This window comes from Microtus oregoni, unplaced genomic scaffold (assembly GCF_018167655.1).
Source record: "Microtus oregoni isolate MIOR12 unplaced genomic scaffold, Mior012 000054F_ref0000373, whole genome shotgun sequence".
Taxonomy (NCBI): Eukaryota; Metazoa; Chordata; class Mammalia; order Rodentia; family Cricetidae; genus Microtus; species Microtus oregoni.
The window spans coordinates 8,516,565-8,541,379 of record NW_024543830.1 but is presented as its reverse complement, the minus strand read 5'-3'; the positions used below and the strand labels follow the sequence as shown (position 1 = coordinate 8,541,379).

The 24,815-nt window shown below is 48.2% G+C and overlaps 1 protein-coding gene across 1 annotated transcript in view; it reads left to right on the top strand.

Moving 5' to 3' along the window:
* Positions 1-1,874: 1,874 nt before the first annotated feature.
* Positions 1,875-24,815, top strand: part of Ptgfrn (prostaglandin F2 receptor inhibitor) — a 73,969-nt gene continuing 51,028 nt past the window's right edge. The window contains exon 1 of the mRNA XM_041637940.1: positions 1,875-2,217. Coding sequence (XP_041493874.1) covers positions 2,169-2,217 — 49 coding nt within the window. The 5' untranslated portion in view covers positions 1,875-2,168. The remainder of the gene's footprint in view (positions 2,218-24,815) is intronic.

The window sequence follows — 24,815 nt, the reverse complement described above, 5'->3', positions numbered from 1 at the left end:
GCTGACACACCACGAAGTCACAGGGCTCACTATAAACACCCGGGGGCAGGAACTGACTTAAGGCTGCCATCCCAGGGGTCTAGCTCACAGACTGCACTCGGAGGACTTTCCAAGGGCCAGATTCTGTTTGTTTCTTAAACAAAGAGCACGGGACTCCTCTCCCGCAGCGTGGGGGTGCATGATGACAATGTGCCAGCCTCTTAGGTCCCCGCGTTATTTGAGGGGGGAAGCGGGATGTATAGTGTACTGAACTGTCTCTAAGCAAGCGCCAAAATGTGCGGCCCAGACGTTAAGCACTCTGGGAGGTAAGAGAGCAGGAAGATTGATGAGCTGAAATCTGAGCTTCTGGGGAGCCAGGCCCTACGTTTCTCTATAGTTCCAGCAGATTTCATAACTTAACATTAAGCTTGTGTTCAGGATTGGAAGAATGGAGAGAAACAAAAGAAAATGAAACTTCCCTCAGAAATTCCGGGAAAAGGTTGGGGTGCGGAGGGAAAGGGAACGAAGGGTAGGGGTGCAGGTGGGGGAGCCCTGGAAAAGGCTTGGTGGCAAGATTGAAATTTTAAAAAAGTATCCAGGTAAAATACACTTAACGCCAAAGTTACCATTTTAACTCTGTTGTCTCTCTGTGGCAGTAAGCAAATTCGCATTGTTAAACCACCAGGAATTTATTTTTTTTAGGGTCTCATGAAGCCCATGCTGGTCTTGAGCTCTGTTTGAAGCCAAGAACGACCTTGGACGGATCCTACCTCTACCTCCAAAGTGCAGTGGAGGCCACCATGCCTGGCTCTAAATAATAAATTTTTAAGAGTCTCTTTTGCAAGGCTTCACACCTGGCTAGTCACATGTCAGTTAGCAGAAATGAGAAACACTTGTGGAAACCAGAACACGAGGGCTGTTCTGCACCGAGGAGGGCAGTTGGCCCCAGGGACATCTGTGATTTGTTTTGCATGTATTAATGAAAGGCCAGGGCCTGAAGGGGTGGGGAGAGGGGTCTCACTGGATACCAGAGAGCCTTTTTGAGTGTCTGAATCATCCTTGTGAAGCTTTAAACAAGGAACATTGATTTTTTTCCCCCAGCACTGTGGAGTCTTTTGTATTCAAATCCAAAGCACAAAACTCTATTGTGGGAGGAAAAAGTCTTTAATAGAAACCCAGACGTGTCCACTTAAGGCAATGACTATAGTCTCACGTGGCAGACATACCATTTGAAGCGCTACAGCTAATAATAGGATGGTGTGGGTTTTCTTTTCGTTTTTTTTTTTTTTTTTATGGGTACCTTCGTTGGAAGTTGTTCTAATTAGTACCACAGGGACCCTGGAGAGGGAGGCGGGCCAGGAGGAAGGCAGGCCCACCCAACTACAGGGTGGTGGACAGTCAGGCCAGAGCCATGCTGGCTGAGAGTTCCTGGCCAGCCCTCCCCAGCACATCAGGGCTCTGAACCATGAGGGGGTGGGAATTCACTGCCTTTGAAGCCCTTTCAATCCTATCTGAGTAATTATTTTTAGCAAGGGCTAAGCAGGTGGCGGGTGGCAATGCTTAGCTGGGGACCAGAGGGTGTACACACGTGTGGGTTGCTGGCTGCGAGACACTCGTGGGGATTCCACAGCGAAGGAATGCCGGACGTCCCGGGATAGGGCCCAAGCGATGATATTTCCAGACACTTCTTCCAGGCCAACTTTTAAAGGTCGGAGGAAAGTTTCTCGAGGGGTGGGGACCCGAGGGGAAGGTTGGGGTGGGTTCGGGCGTCTCCTCCCCTTTAAGCGTGTGGCCCCGGCCACCTCCTCCGTTACCTGGAGCGGGGAGGGGCTTGGGAAAGTTTGTGTTTGTTGCTGGCACTGCGCCGGGTGGGAGGCGCGGGCGGGCGGACGCCACGGCTCTTCCCTTTTGCTTTCGGGAGGCGGTCGGGGCTGCGCCCTGGGATCGGCGGGGCCGGCTCCGGGGCCCGGCGACTGGCGGAGGGCGGGAGTGGAGGAGGCGGAGGGCCGCGCTGAGCCAGGTGCGCACGTCCGCGCCGGCGCTGGTCTAGCTCGGCCGGCAGGGAGAGCGGAGCAGGCGCGCGGCCCGGCGGAGCCGCCGACTCTGGAGCAGCCGGAGCTGGAGGAGGAGGAGGAGGAGCGGCGGCGGGGAAGGAGGAGGAGGTGGAGAGTCGCTCCCGCCGGCCGAGCATGGGGCGCCCGGCGCCGAGGCCGCTGCTGCTGGCGCTCCTGTCGCTGGGTGAGTGCGCGTGGGGTTCGGCGGGGCGCGGGGTCCTGGGTGAGGGGCGGGCGCGGCTGCAGCATGGGGCCTGGGGCACTCGGGGTGCCTGGGGCGGCTCCCCGGAGACCCAGCTCCAGAGCGCGGGGCCGCCGGCCGGGTGGGGAACGGTGTGCGGCCGCCCGGAGCCCGGTGCACATCCCCCTGGGCCCGCGCGCGGGGTACCCGGAGCCGCCCGGCCTGGCGGAGCCGGGTCCTCACGTGTGCTGGGGGAGTGGCCCATGGCCGGTTCCCCGACAGCGCTCTCTACCTGTTGGCCGCCGGGAACCGGGCTCACCTTGAACTCCCGGCCCGGAAGGTGCGGGCGGCCCCGGCCCGCGTGCACGGCTGGGCGGAAATATGAGCTTTTGCTGTGCCCCGCCATAGCCGCGGCCGGTCCGGGTCGCTCTGCACTCATTAGCCCACGCTGAGTTGCTTTTCTAGGAGAGCAAGAGAATCCAACTTCCTTCCACGAAGGTCACTGGGTGACCCAGAGCGTTACAATGGCAATCGTGTACCATCCCCGTCATTTTAGTTGTTGGCTAGATCTGCCTCAGTGTTTCCTTCCAGCTTTTCCTGGCTAGGCTCGGATTTATACACAAAGACCCGAGAGCCCTGCTTCCTCAACTTTTCTACCTGTTACTTCCCTCGTTACTGCCCCTTTCTCTTCTACCCTCCGGAAACCCTTAGTGCCTTTCTGTGGTTTGGCCCAGTGTCCCTACCCCCACCCTAGGAATCTTTCCTGGGCTTCCCCCCTCTCCATTTTCCATTCACTCCGTACACAGACACCATCTTCACGTAGATACACACGGGGTGATCTTAACCAGCCACGAGATGTATTTATTTTAGCTCCTGCCATGGTACAAGAAGGCAGATCCCCAAGTGCGGTTATGTGCTTGGATCCCTGTGATCAGGATCAGTGTCATTTAGGACAAACAGAATCCCAGACTCAGCTCTAGGTTCCCTTCCAAGCCCCTGCAGAAGACAGAGCTCAGTCTTTTGCAGGGCACGTGCTGTGTGTTGTCTATCCCAGCCCAGGCCTCAGCTGCGGGTAGGCTAAATCACTGCACTTCTGGTGGCCTGAGGGTCCCAGCGGAGGCCTCCCTCTACCACTCCCTGCTGGCATTGGGACTTCACTGTTCCAGCCCCCATGAGTTCTGGCTGTCTGCAAACTAGCCTTTCTAGTTGCTAGTGTGATACTTTCCCTCCGAGGGGTTTTCTGGAAATGACTCGCTCCAAGAACTCAATCTAGCCACAATTCTTAAGCCACAGCCCATGTGCAGAAAACATCCCATGGCCCTCTGCGGTTTCTGATCCACACTCTTTTAATTTTCCCCTGCCAGGCGCCTGCCGTTGTAAGTTGCGTATTAGTTGCGCATTGCTGGGGCTGTATGGAAGTTGTGTGTGTGGTTGCACATTGTTGGGGATGGACCACACCTTTTAATTGGCTTATGTGTCTGGGTCAAGCAAGGCCATGGCCTATGGTCGCACAGATTGCACAGGGCACCCCTCCTCCCATCTGCTACTCACTTTTGCTGTTGATGTGAATGACTTTCCCTAGAGTGGTCAGTTTGCAGTTTGTGTATGAACCAGTTGAGAGGGTAACATGAAGTAGAAGTTTAAAAAAGAATGCCTTTGAGTGCGCCGGGGTTGTAGTTCTGTGGAAGTGCCTGTGTAGCTTTTTGCCAGGCTCAGGATCCAGTCCCTCTTTCCAAACAAACAAGCAAACAAACAAACAAACCACAACCAACAACACACACACACATACAAAGCACAGCTTAGGGAAATCGTGGTGGTATACTCACGTGCCCAACCTTGATGAGCCCTAAAAAATTTTGGAAGTCACTGGCCAATGCAGATTCACCAACAATTCTCTGAACCATTGATGTGCTGCTGCTGGCAAACTCTGCCCCTTGACCCCCCCCCCCTCCCCAGGGTGCAGCTGCAGTCTGACCCATTATTCCCCAGACACGCTGAATCCGGAAATGGAGCGTGTTGATAAGGAAGATCATCTTCCCTCAGGTCCTGCTGCCAGGATGGAATCTTGATGTCAATGCTCTCTGTCACTGCTCCTCGCCTGGTGAATCTCTGTTCTGTGACCTCCACCTGTTCCCTGGCCCTTTGTTTTGTAACTTTGGCCAAGCACAGGTTCAAGCTGTGTCCACCTTCTGAGGGAGCCCCACACCCCACTCGTCCACATCTCCTGCTTTTCCCATCTTAGCCAAGGCCCTGGAGGTTCTCCACCAAGACAACTTCTGACCCTCATGTTGATATTTTCCTCCAGCTCCCTTCTAGGGTCACCATTTTTCTGATGGATGATTTTGGGGCTCCCACCTGTGTGCATTGAGTTCTTGTGATTTCCCTACTAGGAGATGCCTCTGTGTTTGCTCCCTGCTCTTTCTGTTTTAGCTATTTCGTTCTAAACGCCTGTTTACTAATATTCATGGAATCTGTTGAGCCTTCTGGCTCTCCTGCCCCCCACCTCTTCCCTGTGTATCTCCGTTTGCCCCTGAAGCTCACTTCCCCCTTAAAGCTTTCTCACTAAGCCCACCGACCAGAGTCAGGCCAGAACCACTCAGTCTCACCTCCTTGCCTGTGTCTGTCCTTCATCCCTTTATTCAATATTCTTAAATGCCTACTCTGTGACAGTGTGTTGAGTACTGGGAGTCTGTGTCATCCTCACCCCCCCCCCCCCCCCCCGCAAATGACCAGGGTATAGAACCTCATGGAGTGTTTGACTTGGCTGTGAAGACAGGTGGTAAAAACAATGCAACCCCTGACACCAGCCCAGACCTGGGGAGGAGCAGCGAGGAGGGGGATTCATTTTGGCTTGGGTTGGGGTTGCTTTTGCTGAAGAAGTGACGTTTGAGCTGAGCCTTGAGGGTAATTAGAGTTTTTAAAGAAAGGATAGAAGAGCATCTTCTGGGGAAAAGCGTAAAGGTGTGGGTGAGCGAAGTGCGTGGCTCCTTCCAAAATGGCGCCAGAGTTCCACGTGAAGAGATGATGGGTGGGTGGGCTGACTTTGGAGGAGGCGCTGTTGACTCTCCATGTAACGTGGTCCACTCTGGATCGTGAATTGTTGGCTCCCTGGGGGTGGCCAGGCAGCCTGTGTTTCACGTAGTGGCTCCTGATCACGACACTGAATGTCAGGTCTTTTCCTGGGTCTTACATTCCCACCTGATTATCCCCCAACAGCAGGGATCCCATTGGTCTTGCTCTCTTTCTATCCTCTTAATAATAGGCCTTATAACACCTCTATATGGGTGTGTCCTTTCCGTTGTGCTGAAAGTAAGTCGCCACGGAAAAGTTTGCTGGGTGAGATTAACACGGCAGGAGGAGGCTGAGCCCTTAACTGGTGTGCAGCACGAGACCTAGAGATTGTGGAGAGTGATTAATATATTCTCTCCACCTGAAAAAAAAATGCAAATCCACTGAAATAGCTTTTAAGTGACAAAAGCATCACTTCCATATTTTCAAATTCAATTGCTGAAAAAGAGTATTATGCTAATTAGGCAGGTTAAACTGCCTTAACACATACTTCTAGCACAGTGGTTCAAACAATAGAAACTTTTTTCTTCTTTTTTTTTTTCTTTTTTCTTTTCCTGTATTACCAGCCAGGGAGTGCTTCCGAGGGAAAGCTTGCTTGGGTGGGCCCTTGTTTCCCTGAAGCTCCTCTGGTCCCAGGTTGGTGACCCCATCAGCTCCTGATTTTTAAGATTACTTACTTTTCATGCTTACTGTTTCAGCCCCTCAAAGGACAGATGCAGCTTGGGTATTATAACGGATACTTCCTAGGCCAAGCTTGGAAGTGACGTCGTTTCTGTGCATATTCCGCCGGAGACAGTTTGGTTCCATGTCACACTAGCTGCAAGGGAAGCTGAAAAACACAGAGGAACCTGGCAGCCATCTGCCAGCTACTGTAGAAAACGGAAGGATGGATTTGGGATTTGGAAGGGCACCAAGCAGCCTTTGTCAATTATAGAGGATGCGTGGTAGAAGATAAATCAAGTCCATTTTTGGTGGTACTTGAGAATGAAGCCAGGGCCTGTCTATTCTGTTACTTAAGAGCCTCATCCCCAGCCGTGTTCTTTTCTGGTGGCTTCTATGAGGACTTTGCAACCTGAGAGGCACAGAGCACCAGTAGCCATCCCTCTCGGATACATCCTGTCAGTCCTCAAAGGCTCAGTTATTGTCATCCTATAGATGAGGAACTAGGTGCCCGGAATAGTGAAGTGGCATGTTCAAATCATGGCCAGACTCCATCCTGTCTGTGCTAAGGATCAGCCGACGGTGGTTCCCCATGCCCATATACTGCAGATTAATTCAGATGAAGAAAAGATGATCATGGCTAGAAAACAAAGCTGTAATTAAAAATAGGAACTGGGGTGTGCAGGGCCCAGGTGCAACCCAGAAGGGAGTAGTGGTGTCGGCACGCACCTCTCAGATATGACCGTCTGCAGCCCTTGCAGGTTCGCATGCCTGCTCAGAGGAATGGGGCTGAAATGAAGCTTGCTGCTCCACAGGGCCCTGGATAAGGAGGAAGGCTCACAGGAGAAACACGCGTGAATCCCTCTAGCTTAACAGCCTTTGAAGTGCTGTGGTCTTCAGAGATTCCTTGGCACTTATTTCAGCCTTGTTAACAGAATTCCTGTATCTGCCAAGCTGATTAATGCCTGCCCTGGCTATAATTATTCTTATTAGCCTGCTGGGCAGGAGCTCTAGCTGCTGGTGATATTCCTTACAAGGCAGTTGGGCTAGGCGGCTTTTAGATGGCTATTTGGTTTTAGTGATGAGCTGCTGAGCTGATTTCTCTCCCTATAGCTGAATCTATACTTACATATTGGCGCTGCATCTGGCAGTGAATAAAGTGTGGGCTTGTCTGTCGGAGTGTGTCTGCGTCTCACTTTATCAAATGAAGTTGGTGGAAGCTGTCAGGACCAGTTCATAGCTGTTGGCTTTAATTGCATTGGTTTCTTTGAGGCAGGGCTGCTAGGCCATTTGACTCTGCATTGGGAAAATAACTCGAACTGGCAAAAAAAATTCTAAATAATTTATCTTCTGGAAAAGGCGAAGTGCTGGAGTTGGCATAGTCTTTTTTTTAATTTTTGTTGTTGTTTTTTTTTCTTTCTTTTTTTTTTTTTTTTTTGGACTACCCCCACCAACACATACATACAGCACTTGTAGTCTTTGGGAAGCAGCAGCCTCAGACCCAGTGCCAAATGCTATCGCATATTGGCAGTGCAATCTCCAGGAGACAAAAGGACAATGGAAGTGTGTGTTTTGTTCTTTGAATGCTGATTTCTCTCCGTGCTCCCTGAGTGGGCTGAATATGGAGTCGCTAAGTGGCGTGATTCAAGTTTAAGCATGACATTCCGATGTTCTACCTGCAGTCTGTTTTACACCTCTGTAAGCAGCTGGAACGTGCTAGCGTTGGCATCACTTGGAAGGTTTCAGGGGATCGAGGGACTGTGTATTGGATGTTGCTCTATCTTGGGTGAGTCTGGTTGAGAACACTGAAAAGCAGAGTCATGCGTGCCCACAGGTTCCAGGTTCGTTGCCGAATGCGTGCTGCCATGGAATCTCAATGACATAGAGGTACTTTACAGACCGATGGGTTACATCTCAGGCCTTAAAAGCGACCACGAGCCAAGAATATCTTGGGAATGGTTCTTTCTTGTTCTTGCTTAAAGCTAGAATAGGCCAGCACTTCACAGCCCTGTGTACTGGGGTAAGGGATCCCTGTCAGTTCGTGTGGGTTGTAGGTGTATCTGTATTCTGGTGTTTGGCCCTGGGGCCCTGGGAGCCCAAGATCAGAGGCCATCTCTAAGCCCTTGAGCCTTGTAGATGCTATCATTGCTGAGTGCAGTGAGGAAGGTTTGTGGATATAGCTTTTCCTTAGGGAACTTCTGTACTCCGGCCCCTACCGCAGAGTGAGCTGTTTGAAGATGGAAATGGAGTCAAATTTGATGGTGTCTGCTGCTAATCCCAGCTTTGTAGAGGCAGAAGCAGGAGGTTCAAGGATAGCCTGGGCTATATAGGGAGACTGGGGTTGGGGGAGAAGCAGAAGAAGAAAGGAGGAAGGGAAGGAAGAAGCTAAGCAGCTTAGTGGCAGACCCTGAGCCAGGGTCAGGTATACAGCTTGTCATCTTGAGTGCTGGGGACTCTGAAGTGACCAGAGCAGAGCAGATTCAGGTTTCCCCTACATGGTGGCAAAAGTATACTAGATGTGGGGTTAGGACCTTCACAGAAAGTGGGTCCAAGAGTTGCTTGACAGCAGATCGGAAGGGAAAGTTCTAGAAATAGTCATGGGGGTTGGGAAAAGAGCCATGAGAGCACCCTATTGGAAAAGAAGCAGAGATGAGTGGGAACTTGCTAAAGAGAGAGTGGGGGCGGAAAGTGCTTCTGCAAACCAGAAAGATGAAGAGAGAAAAGTGTGGGCCTGGCGTGGAGGTTCTTGGGTTGGGACTCTGAAGTCTGACTGCATAGTCTAGGTGGATTTGAAAACACATGCTGAGGAGTGGTGGGTAAGGGAAAATATTCTAGACACAGGCTGTCCCCTGTCCTTTCAAGGAGACCACTGTGGGGGTGGCACCTGTTCAACGTGATCCAGGGACACTAGCATGTGGAAAGGACACCCGGGAAACCAGCGGGAAAGAGGGGAGTAAGCACGGCTGTCTTAGGTGGACTCCAGAGAACACGGACAGTGAAGTTGGAGCCCAAGGCAAATCCCTGGCTTTGCATGGTCCAAGAAGAGCTGGGGAGGTTCAGGCAGGATTTGTGTGATCCCAGCAGTCCTCTCAGCCTTTGGAACCCTAAAATGTCCCCACAGTCCTCAGACACTGTAGGGAGAAGTGTTCTGTGTGTCTTTTTTTTCTTCTCTGCATGTTTTAAGTTTTTGAGTGTTATCTAACATCTGAACCAGTAGAATTAACTTATTCCCTGAAGTCTGTTTTTATGTCATGTGTGTGCGTGTGTGTGTGTGTGTTAGGTTTTCTGGCCCAAAAGCCTCAGGGATCCCTGTCTTCACCTCTCCAGGGCTGGCGTTACAGATGTGTATCACACCTGGCCTTTTCCATGAATGCTAGGAATCAAACTCAGGTCTTCATGGTTGCATAGCAGGTACCCAGCTTACGGAGCCATCTTATAGCTCCCTTGGGTGAGGTTTTGAAAGATTATTTAGAAAGAAAAAAGTGTTTGTGGTGCTGGGTGTCAAACCCAAGGCTTTGTGTGTGCTCCACCACTGAGCCACATGCCCAGCCCATGTGTGCATTGTGGAACCCTTCTCTTTTCTGTCCGTATTCTCGAAGAAGGCATCAGTGATTTGTTACTAACGATTACATGTATGATCTAAATACTGTTTCTGTACCGAGTACCTTTCCCATCCCACTCCAATTCCCAGCTGAAAAAAACTTACATGGAGAAAAAATATTGGGTGTAAGTTTTGGAACCAACCCTCCTTTGAAGCCTGCCTCCTGCACTATAGACTGTAGGCAAGTTTCTTCACTACTTTGAACCTCACTTTCCACTTCAGGGAAATGGGAAGAATTCCTCTCTTGGAGGATTATCATCAGTATAAAAATTAGCTTTAAAATGCAAGCATCCCAGTTGATACATACATGTTCCTAGTGCTGTCTGGGACAGCAGTAGCTGGGGGGGGGGGGGACTCTCTAGATCCAGGCTGATAAGCTGGATCTGAATCTGCACTTTCCATACTCCTAGGAGACTCAAGTGCACACTGCTGAGTGGGAAGTCCTAGTGTGTAAGGGTGTTAGCATGCAGAACATACGGCAGCCTGGCTTCTCAGCGAGCACTGAGGCAAGGGTCATGGCAGTGATAGGAGTGCATTAGCGCTGGCTTTGCGGATGTGGGAGACATCCACAATGGAGGATGGGGATAGTGTGGGCATGCAGTGGAAGCTGCCAGCTTGGTTTTGTGTTGAATCCACTAAATTTGGCACGTAGGAGGGATGACATCATGTCTTTCTTTCCATGGAATGAGGTTAGAAGGATGGGGGACCAAGGACTCGAGGGAGCTGCTGAGAACATCACAGGGAAGGTTGGCTAAGGAGATCAAATAGAACAGTCAAATGAACAAGACTTCAAGGCTTGGTGACTCGGCAGGGAATCTGAGGGTCCAGAATCTAGACTTTTCCATCACAGAAGTCTGTGGTCCAGAATATAGACTCTTCCATCACAGAAGTCTGTGGTCCAGAATCCAGACTCTCTATCACAGAAGTGTGTGGTCCAGAATCTAGACTCTCCATCACAGAAGTGTGTGGTCTAGAATCTAGACTCTCCCTCACCGAAGTCTGTGGTCTAGAATCTAGACTCTCCCTCACAGAAGTCTGTGGTCCAAAATCTAAACTCTCCATCACAGAAGTGTGTGGTCTAGAATTTAGACTCTCCATCACAGAAGTGTGTGGTACAGAATCTAGACTCTCCCTCACAGAAGTCTGTGGTTCAGAATCTAGACTCTCCATCATAAAAGTCTGGGGCGATAGATGGAGCAGCCAGTTACCAAGTAAGCATTTTATCAGACTTTCTGCTGTTTTGGTCAGCTTAGCTCTAATATCAGAGTAGGGTGGCCCTCGGTCATGTCGGCGAGAGCCAGACAACTTTTTAGAAGTCTCAGTTCCGGGTGTGGTGAAAACTGGTGACTGCGATGTTGGGGCTGGGGAGCAACCAGTATAAGAATTCTTTAGGAAATCCCTTGTCTCCTTCTCTATAGTGTTCAGCGTGTACCAGGCATCACACGTTCCATGTATTGACTTGTTAACCGCACCAGATTGGTCCTGTTACTAACCCCACCCGATAGGTAAGGGAACTGAGACACAGTGAAATCAAATGCTTAGGGTCACACCGTCAGTGCCGAAACAAACTCACACATCCTTCAAATGGATCTCTGCATGTGGGAAGTTGATACAAGTCGTTAACTTGCTAACCATCATCTTACTATCTTCTAAAGACCCAAGGCTTAGATCCTGCCTCCATTCCTTCTCCTCACTAGTTTCTTGACCTTGAACAAATTGCTGAGCAGCTCTTAGCCCTGGTAAAAGGGATTAGTGTAGCTGGTCCCGAAGGGCTCCCCTTTTATCCCCAGCCTTGGTTGAGCATGCTGATTCCTGCTGTTGGCCATATGGGCCTCTTGGTTGCCCCTGGCACTGCTGGCCCATTGCCATCTTCCCCAGCACTGCTCGAGACTGCAGCCCATGCCTGGGTGTTGTTTCTCACTTGCCTGGCCTGGTCACTGGGTGGTGCCATCAAGGGCTCTGGATATTGTCCACAGTTCTGTCTGTGTAGCTGCAACTGCTCCTTATCGCAACCCATTTCCTGTGCTTTTAAATGGGATCTCCTTTTAGGTTCTCTAGGGTTCTGGGGTCCTCATCCCTAGGTTACCTGGGCTTCCAGACAACAACACAGAAATGATAATACCCATATAACATTTGAAAGTGGCTAGCTGTTAAATATATTACCACCTTTTTTTGTTGGTGGTGTAAGTTTTGATTGAGGATATAGGTTGGGATTATGTGATTAAGTTCCAACCGTTCAAACATAACTTGTGTTTTCTTCTACCTTTATCCTGTGGGTCTCCTACAGGGCCTGATTGATGGCTCTGCCCTACAGGAATGTGCTTGCCTTGTGCAGAATTACCCAGCTGGTGCCCTCTCCTTGTTTATCTCCCTCTCCCCTCTCTCCTTTCCTGCTCTCTGCTTCCCTCCTCCCTGGGAAGCCCATGCTGGCTTCAAATGCATTGTGTCCCTCCTTCAACCTCTTAAGGCTCCTGAGCATGTGTCACCACGTCCAGCACAGCAAGAAAGGATGCAGGTATTTAGGTGTGTCTCAACACAGTTCTGCATTTGATGCCCATCCTGGAGGGGTAGGAGAGTTCAGATTCTGACATCCCCTCTCCCATATGAGCCCTAACTGGCTTAATGTACCTTGATGTTTCTGGGGGTTTTCCTTCTCATTTGGTCTGAGGGAAAGTTCAAGATTATTGCTGGGTGCCATCCCACTGAGGAATGCATCCTAGAAAGCTTTCATACTGATAGCATCCTGTGCCTCTGGCCTATGACTTGACTTGATGCATCTTGGCTGATGCCCAGTCCTCCCTGGCTGCTTCGAGGTACAACTAAGTCCAACAATGCTATCTCCCTTGTCTAGTGTGCTGATATTGACTAAGAGAGACCCCGTTAGGGGTGAATTCTGTGTGCTAATAGCTTGCTACTTTGCCCTACTCTAGAGGTGTTGGGATTGACCCTGTTTTCTAAATACATTGTCTCCCAGGATGACCGGAGGCAACTCTGAACTTGGTGTTGATCCAGGGTGTTGTCTCTTAGCTTGTATGCAATGAGGAGCTACCAAAAAAAAAAAAAAAAGACACTTGGCACAGCTATTCATTTTTCCATTTTCTGAAAGCTGGCACATCCAAATGTTTTTTATTTATTAGAAGACATTACAGTCTGTCATCCTTGATTGAGAAATCCATACAGTAAATCCAAGTTAAGATGATGATGCCTGACCCAGGGCTGGGTACAAGGCGGACACTTTGTCATATTAGTCAGTGGGCACGGCTGTGGCTCTAGAAGGAACAAATGATTTGTGCCTGACTGTTAGTCTCCTGCAACCCAAGGCGTTCCTGCTTTCCCTTCAGCAGTGCCGGGGAATATTTACCATGTTCCTGACACCGTGACACATTACAAAGGAATTAAATGCAGTCCCAAGAAGAAATGGAGCCAGTCGTAACTGAACAGGGATGGATCCTAGGTGCTTTCAAGGGTCTGAGTGAATCAGTTATTCGAGGGCTGTGCCCGTAGTTAAAGTGGCATAGCCGGGGCCGGGAGCTGTTACGGAACAGTGTTGCAGAGCAGGTGGGCCAGAAGTAGAAAAATGACCATGGGGAGGAGATGAATGTGTCCAGCTTGGCATCCCATTTAGGGATTAGCTGACTTAAGCCGAGAAAGTAAGAGACCTCAGGGTTGTGGATATTAAATTCTGAAAAGGGGAGTGGGTGGTGAGGATGACTGTGTGCAAAGTCACCCTGAAAGGTGTTGGCAGCATCGCCAGCGCCCACAGAGCATCCTGAGCCACGTGCACACGGCATGTGAAGTCTTCCGGGGCTTCTAGGGAGCACGCCTGTTAAATGAAGGTGATAAGTCAGGCATAAGCCTATTTTTGGCTGTTTCTTACGCGGAAAACAGCTCACCAAACGATTACTGATGGTCTCCTTAGGTCGTTAAACACGGCATTTCTTTGGAGGACTATCACCTGTGGAGAGGAAGGTTGGGACGTTAGTTGGTTTTCTACGGAAACAAGGTTTATGTAGTCGTGTGGCTAATTTGTCGGAGTCCCACTTTAATAACTGTTTATCCCACAAACAGGTTCATCTAAAACATCAGTATGAGTCCCAGAAAATGCAGTGTGGTGCCTGCTGCAGAAGTAATTGGGGGAAGTTCCTCTCTTTGGGTATCCCTGGAGGGCCACAGAGGCAGGCAGGCTTCCTGTTCATCTAAGTGTGTAGCGGCATGAGTCTTTGTATTTCCTTATATGCTTTGAAAGCACCTCTGGTTTATGTATATATTATCTAATACTCATGTAGTACACACACGTATACACACAGCAGACACACAGGCGCACACCATATGTGAAACTGTGGTCATGTGGTCCCCCCCCTACTCCCCGAGACAACAGGGTTTCTCTGTGGCTGTCTTGGAACTCACTCTGTAGACCAGGCTTGCCCCGAACTCACAGAGATCTGTCCTGTGATTCTTAACAGAGGCTGTCTATGAGCTCTGTCTGTCTGTCTTTGTTTTTGTACTGGAAATTGAACCTTGGTCTTCACCCATGCTAAGAAAGCACTCTACTAGTGAGCTGTATCCTTAGCCACCACTTCCCTGCCTTCTGATTTTGAGACAAGGTTTCCTTAAGTTACCCAGAAAGGCTTCTAACTCACACTGTAGCCTAGGCAGACCTTGAACTGGGATCTTCCTGCCTCAGCCTCTTGAGTAGCTGAGATCACAGACACAGCTACTTGCTGTCTTTTTGTCTGTATGCCTGTCATCTGTTTTTGCTGTTATTTAGGAAAGAATTGCTTGTGACTTCATTTCTAAAACAAAAGCTCGTAGAAGAGGAAAAACAGAGTATACTCACGGAAAAAAGCCCAACAAGCAGATAAGATTCCCCCAGTACTATGCATGCACAGTCGTGCACACAAACACGCCACCCACGAACGCGTGCACAGCGAGAAAGTCTCTATCCTTCTGGATCGTTTCTCTTCTCTTCTTGGCAGCTTGTGTGTAAGACACACCACTCTTAGATTCTCAGTATTGTCCCTTTGCTGTCCCCACCCCTTCCTCCCTTTGTGGGGTTGATGTAGCCTCTCCCATTCCACAACAGCGTCTGCTCCTCACCCCCACCCCCCAAGCCTCATCCTGATGCCCACAGTGGAGAGACAAGACTTCCTTCTCCCCGTGCTCATTTCCAGCACCCTGTGGCTGGGCTGGTCCCCACCACAGACCAGCTGCTTGTCATCACTGTTGCAGCCATCCGCCAGCTCCGAGCCACTGTCTCATTGCAGGGCAATGAGGCTGCTGCCTGGAGCCTGTGCCACGTCTCACTGTCTGCCTCATTCAAACCCGTGATTTATTATCTACCCTGTGCCAGTCATTATTATAGAACCTGGGGCACATAAGGACATACGTAGTCCCTTGACTCCTTGACTGACAGGTTTGACATCCATGGGAGAAGAGGTGGCATTTGGAGAAATGTCTAAGGATTGTTAAAGGCTGAACGTTTAGAAACAGTTAAGGAAGTTGGGGCGCATTCTGCTACTTCAGGTAGAGGTGCTTTTACAGAAAGTAGGAGTGTAGAGAGATTTTTCTTTGGGCCACCAGCTCACAAAATAAATGGCCCTGGAGACTTCTTATTAATTATGAAAGCTCGGTCTTAGCTTAGGCTTGTCTCTAACCAGCGCTTATAACTTAACCCATTTCTATGACTCTGTGTGCTGCCGTGTGGCTCATGGCTTTTACCTGTCCTCCTTCCTTCCCATCTCCTCTGGCCTGCCTGCCCTGCCTAGATTTATCTCCTCTCCTTTTCTCTCTGTCCAGAATTCCTGCCTCTTCTCTTCCTGCCTAGTTATTGGCCATTCGGCTCTTCCATAAACCAATCATGGTGACACATCTTTGCATAGCATAAAGGACTTTTCCACAACTCAGGTGTGCTTCTTTGCCTGTTTGTGTCACTGCTGGGGGCACCTCTGCATCTGTCCATGCCTTTCTGAAGGCTTTAGTGGCGTCTCCAGAAATGCTCTGAAGCACCCCGATGGTATTGGCTGTTACCATCTCAGAGACGAGCACTGTGACGTGGTGGGGAGTTGGTGTGGAGAACATTGAGACTGGCAGGATGTCACTTGCGGTGGTGCTTGTAGCCCGTCTCAGTGACATGTGTCATACTTGCTCCAGACATGTGCCCTTCACTTTCTGTGATGAGCTCAGCCAAGAGCTCGGTTGGAGATGTCTTAGTGGAGGACTGTTTCTAAAATGAACGAGAGTAAGTACTCCTGTTAACCCACCTGGATGAGGAACCAAAGGTCCAAAATGCCTTTGAAATTCCCGGAACGTGTGGACATAGGCATGACCACAGTACCTGTATTGTCAAGCTGGACTTGGATGTGGTGTTTCTGTCTCTCCGGGTCTCACTTCCAGCAGGGTGACAGACTACTTCAAGCCTGGGATGCTAATGGGTAGACTGGCCCTCTGCAGCCACTTCCTGAACTCTTCCTGGGTGGGCACTGTGGCTTCAGCAATGAGCACTTATTTGAGCTCATCAAGTCATGATACTCAGTAGGTTTTGTCTGGCCCAGAAGAGGTGGGATTTCCAAGCAGGTGAAGGAATGTGGGGAAAGAAATACCCTGATTTATAAGTGCTCCTTAGTTGTGTTGTGTGTGTGTATGTGTGTGTGTGTGTGTGTGTTGTTTTTTGTTTTTGTTTTTTTGTTTTTTTTTTTTTTTGAGCAAGTGTCCCTATGTAGCCCAGGCTGGTTCTGAAAAACATTATATATCCCAGACTGGCCGTGACTTTATGATCCTTCTGTCCCAACCTCCCGAGGGCTGGGATTCCAGGTGTGTCCCCTTCCACCTGCTCCTGCGTGTTGACTTGGAGTGAGGAAGAGAAGCTTGCCGCTGAAGTAATGGATGACTTCTGAGCAGCTGCATGCTGCATGCAGCCAAGAAGAGCCAGGCAAGTGGCCCAACACAAAAATCAGAAACTAACTTAAAACAGAATAGATTTTTATTTTGAATTTATTTATTTATTCATAATTTGGTCACATGGTTTCTGAGCTTGGACTTTATTGAGGTCATCATTCTCTGTCCAAAAGTTGGGCATGCCTAGATGTAGGGTCTTTACCGGGAAACGGCTGAAGCTGGAATATATCGTATGATTGAGGAGAGATCCACACATCACCTGGAATGCTTTAGTTCCCTTTGTCCTTTAATTACTTCATTCTCTTTCTTTCTTTCTTTCTTTCTTTCTTTCTTTCTTTCTTTTGGTTTTTCAAGACAGGGTTTCTCTGTATAACAGCCTTGGCTGTCCTGGAACTCACTCTGTAGACCAGGCTAGCCTCGAACTCACAGAGCTCAACGTGCCTCTGCCTCCTGAGTGCTGGATTATTGCAGGATCCCTATGCCCATGGGTGTGCTGTGTACCCCTGTTCCGTTCATCGACCATCAGGGTCTTGTCAATTTGTATGTGTCTGTATGCAGTCGGTGTGCAGTGAAGGGTTGTGAATGCAGGGCTTTTCACTCCTGTCTCGTTGATGTAGTCTTTTCTTTAAAAGCCATGCAGACAAACGCAGACACTTTTCTTGCAGCCACACGCAGCTCTTCACGGAGCTGCATCAGGGAAGCTGGCATGGACCCCACACCACCCACACAGTACCTGGCAAAGTCTCTGAACCTTAAGAACAGGTTCTAGATCTTGCGGGGGAGGAGGGACTGGTTTTAGAAATAGTAAGGCGAAAAGATAATATGTAATAAAATAATATGTAATCACTCATAAATGGATTTTAGACATAAAGCAAAGAAAAACCAGCCTACAATTCACAACAAAAAGGACCCTAAGAGAGATATACATGGATCATATGTACATGGGAAGTAGAAAAAGAAAAGATCTCCCGAATAAATTGGGAGTGTGGGGATAGGCAAGAGTAGAAAGGGAGAGGGGAGGAAGGGAGGGAAGCGGAGAAAAAATATATAGCTCAATAAAAACAAAAACAAAAAAATAATAAAATGGGCACAGTAATACCTCCAAACATATAGTAAGACAAAAAGCTAACCAATAGCGAATGGGGGAGCCTTGCCCCGGATTCAGCTCCGGTGTCTTTCGTGCCCGTTTGTGAGTTCAAGCTCGGTGCTCTTCTGTCCTCTTCAAACACACAATGCAGAGGAGGACCAGGTGTTCACACAGAACTTGGCAGGTGAAGCTGGCCGGTTTGTACGTGGAGAGGATTGAGAACGGCTGAGTAGTGAGGGATGCTAGGCTTGCCCAGGCCCCTAGCAGCTGTTATTCTGCAGAATGTGCTGAACTAATCCTTGTGTGGGTAGATGGTGCTTCAGCCTTTTCTGTTTGTGGTCCATGGGCAGGGCATCATTTTAAATCATCTTGTGTTTATTGGGTTATTCTGTTTAGCCAACGGTACAGATTGCCTCGAAGTGGTTTTCTGTTTTTTGGGTTTCTCTCTCTCTCTCTCTCTCTCTCTCTCTCTCTCTCTCTCTTGTAAAAGTTATCATTTGGTCATATGACTTTTTGGAACCTCAGTTGCTTTATTTAGTTCTCTCCAGGGGGATTATGAAATCATGTGGGCACAGTTTGCAAACTGTAGGGAGCAGTGCCTTGTCAGGTGATTCTGCGTCCTTAAGGGGGTGGATGTCTACTCAACTCTTGGTTAAGTTCCAGCAGGGAAGTGGAGCCACTGTGAATATTATGGGATAAGAGCTAGAGTTCACGCAACTATGGAAAGAGCTAGAGTCTGAAAGGGGAGTTGGAAGGTCAGGAGCTGGTCACTGTGAGGATCACCAGAGCAGAAGGCTCCTACCACCCAAAACTCACATGAAGCTCTGCCTTGTCTAACTCTAACCTGGAGTTAACAGAGAGAAGAGGATTTTGGAAAATGTAGTTTGGCCTTAGTCAAGTTGACACAGTCCAAACCCCACCGTTTCATAACGTAGCGTTAAAGACTTACATTGCTTTGGCCTGCCACAGCCTCTCCAAGACCCTCAGAGCTGGAAGCACTCTCAGGCTGAGTTCATTCATGGTCCAGTCTGTGAGATGTGGCCTGAGACTTTGCTCTCCATCCCTGACAGTCTTCCTTACAGTGCTGTCTGTGATGCAGAAGGTAATGGTTACCCGGGCAGTGGAAGCGTTGCCTGTAAAGAACCCATTAGTTCTATTCTAGTTCAGGTGGCTACAGAAAGTCTCCTGACAGCCACTTCTTTTCCCTCTGTGACCCAGGAAATGTAGTCTGAAGGCTCAGAGATTTCTAGACATAAAGGACCAAAAGAGGACTGTAGACCTGGAAACAGTCGTACGAAGTCAAGAGAGTAGGGTTTCACTCCCCGACCACCTGTGTTCGTCCCTGTGGCTTGTTAGTTATACCGCCCTTCCAGCCGCCTGCGGGACATTTCAGCCTGTCGGACCTTCACTGGTTTTCTAGTGTTTCCTTTGGGAAATGGTTTTTATTGGCTATTAGCTTCCCCTTAACTTCTCAGCACAGTCTTTGAGCACAGCCAAGAGCTGCTGCCTCTGTTTGATCATCCCCCTGGCTTTGACCCTCCTTTTACTTCCTTGTTTCTCTATAGAGGGAAGGACCTGGTGCAATCCACTGCTACCACATCTGCTCTGGGCACACACTCTACACAGAGCCCTTTGTTCAGGCCGCTACCCTTATCTTATTATATTATGCATAACATAATATATAATATAACCTTATGTTATTTCATGTTCAGCCTTCCCATTCATTCCTTGAAGGTCCAGTGGGAATAATGACTTTGCTCGAAGTCTCCTTCACCAATCATTGTGGGTGGGAATGCTCTTGGTCTTGTTTTGTTTTTGTTTCAACCCACACCGCACCTGTTAGCGCTCCCCTTTATTATACCGCATACCCCTAAGACTCCGGGAACACCTCATGAGTCTATGGCCTAGCACAGCGGTATCTTGCACTGTGGTTGTTTATTGGATTAATAATGGATATGTGTCTAGTGTATCTTAGTGAGAACATTGGTCATTTTTGTTGTTGTGACCCAATGCCAACAAGAAGCAATTTAGAGAGAGGAGGGGCTTTGGCTCTCAGATTCAGCTGATGCGGCTCGTGATGGAGGTGCCAGGTAGTTCACTGGCTGGAGCGTGCATCCTGTGTTCTTCACCATCTCACTGCTCGGTGGAACAAGAGGCAAAGAGCAGACAGGAAGTAGAGCCCAACTATATTTCCAGCTAGGCTCCACCACTTAAAGATTCCACAACCTTCCAAAAAAAAACACCCTTGTGTTCAAACACGCGAGCATAGAGGAGACATTGTGTGTTCAAACCACAGCAGTGAGGTCTTAGCTGAACTTTGTTTTTTTTAAAGGTCCTTTCTAGTAGAACCGTATTTGCTTTGGGATGGCATTTTTGAAGTCCTGGCCATGTGTGACTTTATGTCGCAGTATCCGCCGGCCGCGACTTGTTTAATGTGTACATTACAGCATTCCCGTCACTTAGGGACTGTCTCGATGAACACTGGCATGCTCCTCCATGCCAGGTCTCCCTGAGGCAGGCTGGAGGGAGACAAAGGATTTTCATTTGTTGAGGCAGGAACTCCAGCAGAGGCATTCACCGAAAGGTTTGTAAGTGTGTGCTTCTGTGTGCCCGTGTCTAGTTCACCCGAGCGCTGGGCCGTCCTTGGAGGACTCCATGGGCACCTGGGCTCCTGCGAGGGTGACTGCCGAGGAGCAGTTTCAGTGTCTTTGGCAACCGAAGCACCATGAGCTCCTTATTTCAGGGCTCAGCCTCGCCTGCGCCGCTGTCATCGTGGCCGCTGATACGCATCTTACAAATGGCTCCAATCTGAAAGCCAGATGATAAAAATTTGAGCAATAATAGGAGCAGATTGCAAGAAGGCTTTGTAGCTGGGCCACACTCTGCAGGTCTTGATTTAGAATAATGTTGATGATAACCTGAGAAATAAAATTATTTCCCATGGCTATCGGGGAGGTGGGAAGGGATCGATAAATAAAGCATGGTCTTTATTGTCTCATCTCTCTTAGGTTGCCATAGAACTTCCCGCCGCCGCACACATTGCTTATGTAGTTGTTTACCTTGAAAGCCTCGCCTGGCATTTCCTGCCTCTCCTAGCTGTTCCAGATACAGAAACCTGAAGGCATCTAATTACTTTGTTGAGTATTCGAAAGGGAGGGAAATGGTAGTCTGTTAACTGGCTGCTGCTGAGATGTCAGCCTGGGGCTTCTAGGCACCCTTCCGAGGTAAAGCTTGCATTACCTTTTCTGTGTGTGTGTGTTAGGGTTGGCATCACTTCCAAAACTGAAAATGAACATATGTGTGTGTGTGGGGGGGGGGAATGTAAAGAAACTTGAAATTATTTCTTTAAGATTTTTAAAATATTTATTGATGTGTATGTGTATGCAGACGTTTGTGTGAGTGCACCGGGAGCCCAGAAGAGGGAGTGGGATACCCTGGAACTAGAGTTACAGGTGTTTGTGAGCCGCCCACTGTGGGCATTGGGAGCCAAACTTCAGTCCTGTAAGAGTGGTAACCCATGAGCCGTCCTGCCAACCCCCTTTTAGCAAGACTCCTTTTCATTTCTGACCTACCTACTTATTGGAACTCTCCTCTCCTCGTCACGACGCATTTTTCTGTTGTTTTGTTGCCTACCTGCTTCCTATTGCCACTGGGGAATATGAAATATTTCAGAAGGGATTTCTAGCTGTTTCTCTCCTTCCCTCAGATCAGGCAGAACCATCCCAGCTTGGGGTCCCATGATAGCTCAGCATCTAAGCAGCTGGGGTAGGGGTGGGGGGGGGGGCAAGTACTGCATTCCTCACTCAGTTGTCCTGGCTGGTGCTCCTCTGGTCATCCAGCTTCCTCCTAGTGGGGGCAGGCTGGGAACAACTGTCTCCTGGGGTGTTCTGGGCTGGGAGCCCCCTGAACAGTACGCAGCTTAGAGCATGGCATATCAGAGACACGCGGTGTGTTCTTAATCAGACAGTATAGTATTGCAAAGTAAATGCCCGACTGATGCTCCCGGGACTTTAGGTGGAAGTTTGGATATTTTTCTAGCCTATCACCACCCCTCACCCCTCCTTTTTTTTTGGTTGTTGTCAGAGATAGGATCTCATATAGCCCAGGTTGGCTTCTAATCTTTCTGTCTTCACGAGTGCTGTGATTTCCGAGACTTGCACCACCGCCCCAGGCCCAGCTATTTATCTTTGTGGTGACCCTAGAAATTAAGACATAGATTGTTACACATTTAACCAGCAACCGTTTCAGCCATGTTTACCTTTTTGGCTGAATTAATGCAGAAAAGTGGATATTGGCTACGTTTTTTTTTTTAAATTGTGCTTGAATATGTAGAAAACGCTTAATTAATGTACCCTTTATTTAATTAAAATTAAAAACAATAAACTCTGTCCATTGTTGACTCCTCTGTGTCTATTAGTGAGCTTTAAAAAAATTACTACATTTTCACTTATTTTGTGTGGTGTATGTGTGAGCCTATTAGGTCCGAGATAACCTACTGAGGTCAATCTCCGGATCTGACTCAGGGCATCAGGATCTGTGGCACGGTCTTACTCCTGAGCTGTGAGCAGGTCCTTCCACTTCACTCCACCTCCTCCTACTACTTTGTATGCTGTGGAGCTCATATATTTTTTATTAAAGTGTATAGATTAAAATCCAAAAGAGGTCACTGACACTATTTGGTCAGCTTCTGTAGTGGCACCCGCAGAATCTCTGTCTCTCATTGCTCCTTGTGTTTTCATGGTTTCGAGATGAACCAGCTGTTTCTGGCTGAAGAACTCCATTTAGTGTTTCTTTTGGATGCCAATTGATTATCTTTTTTCCTTCTTGTGAATTGGTTGAAAGCATATTTATTTTGCTTCCACTTAAAAGTATCCCCCCGCACACACCTTTTTACTGCCTGTGGGACTCTAGGTTGGCAGTTACATTTTAGGGCTGCCATTCCATGGTTCTCCGAGCATTGTTTCCGGTGAGTGTCGGGTATCAGTTGTGCTGTGGCTCCCTTTTCTGCCTCTCAGCACTCTCCCGCTCGTGATATAGAATGTAGCTTGCTTTTGCAGCAGAGTGTTGTTCAGTTAAATAAGAAAGATCTTAGCCACTATCTCTTATTTATTCTCTCTCACACTTTTTGGGACTCTATTCCACACATTTGTAACCTTTTTTACTGTGCCCATGTATTTCACATCCTTCTTTTTGTTTTGTTTTGCTTCCTTTTTCTTTCTTTTTTCTTTTCTTTCTTTCTTTCTTTCTTTCTTTTTTTGAGACAGCATTTCTGTGTTGCTCTGTCCCTTTGTAGACCAGGCTGGCCTCTGAGTGTTGGGATTAAAGGTGTGTGCCACCACCACCACCAGCCTTTGTATATTTTTTTAATCCTTTTTACACCCTGGAGTTCAGGTGAATTTTTTTTATATTGATTTCTTTTATGCTACCTCTAAACTGCTATCAGAACCACTTAGTGGATTCTTTAATTAGTTACTGTATTTTTTACTTCTTGAATTTAAATTTCCATTTTAATGGATCCTAGTTTAGTAGGTAAGATCCTGCTTGTTGCTTCTTTAATAAGTCCTGGTTATTATCTGTGTCTGCATCAGTATCTCCATCCCTTCGGCTCTTTCTCTAGTGTGTGCTTTTTTTCTTTTATTTTTAGCCATTTGGTTCTGTCATCTCATTTTTTAAACTTTCCTTTATTCCTGTCTCTATTCATGCATGTGTATGTCTGTTTGTGTGGGTATGCACAGGTATGTGCAAGTGCCCTCAGAGGCTACAAGAAGGGGGGGATCAGATCTCCCAGAGCCGGTCTTACAGGTGATTATGAGCTTCCCAAAGTGGATGCTGGGAACTGAACTCTGTTCCAGGATCAGTAATGTCCTTAACTGCCAAGCCATCGCTCCAGCTCATTTTAATTTAATCTTTGTGGTAGTGGGGGTCGATCCCAGGGGCCATTCTCTTACCAGGCAGGCCATCATCTCCCATGGAGCTGTATCTCCAGCCCTAACTCTAGCGTTGTGACTGTCCCATAAACAGCAGTTGACCATGGAGAAGCCATTCAGTCCCCAGAGGAGCCCATGTGCTCAAGAAGATACACTTTCCCCTGGTGTACCAGCAGAGCAAGAAGCTTCCCTTGCTCCAGTGAGCAGCGCCAAAGCCATTGGTCTAGATTTCAGTCTTGCTGGTTTTTCCGCCTTTCTTTCGATCCAAGAGCAGGGCCCTTCCAGGCTTATAGCTAAAATCAAAAGATTTGCCTACCTTGCTGTGTGGATTCAGAATTGCAGTTGTGGTGCCCTCACCCTGTTAGTTGGTTTAAAAAAAAAAAAAAAAAACACTGCTCAACATGCTTGGTAAGCAACTTGTTGCTTGAAGCAGGGTTTTCCTCTGTTGCCCAGACTGACCTAGAATTCGCTATACTTGGCCTCAAACTCTTGGGAATCTTGCTAATTCAGCCCTGTATGTGCTGGGCTCACACTGAAGTTTAACCCGTTGGTTTCTTTTTGTGCTTAGCCTCTCAGCCACATACCCTGCCCTCAGATAGGGTCTGTCTTCTAAAACACCCATTGTGTGAGAGGAGAAGCCCTGGGTGATGCCAGGGCCACTTCTTGACTGCCTCACCCTGAAGTAGAATCTTGGCTCTTTGCATTAGCGCTCTGTGTGTTCCTGAACTTGCGAGTTATTTCTTGGCCCCGTGAGGTGTTCGATGCTCTGCATTTAGACATACATTTTATGGCATCAACCTCTTGAGAATTGGCATTATTTCTAAAGAGCAGAAGCGTGGGGCGTCATTCAGTGATGGTGATTCATCACTCAGGAGGCATTGATCTAGGCTGTTCCAGTTTGAAACCGACTACCGTCTATACCAGAAACAGCACCCTACAAGGGAAGATCTGAGCTACTCACTTTTCAGATTTATGCCTACTTACCCCTCCCCCAAATATTCGAGGCGGCTCACAATGAAATACACAAGTGCAAAGAGAACTTTGAAAGAAGATAAAAAAAAAAAGCTAAACTTTACAAGGCAGCATGGGAAGTAAAAAGGAAGGAGATAATTATTTGAAATTTAAGCTAAATGATTTTCATAGTTGAATGTCGTATTTAATACTGATGTTCTTTGAAGTCAGGGTACAAAAAGAAACATGAATTTTATATTTGGGGGAGGGGGACAAGGGCTTACAAGTTGGAATAATGACAGGTGAAGTTAGCAGTGGTTGTATTAAATGAGTTTTTTCCTATATATTTAAGAAAGAACTTTGGACGAAACTGTTTACTCCAATTGCAGTGGGACCTAGGAGAATGGCGCCT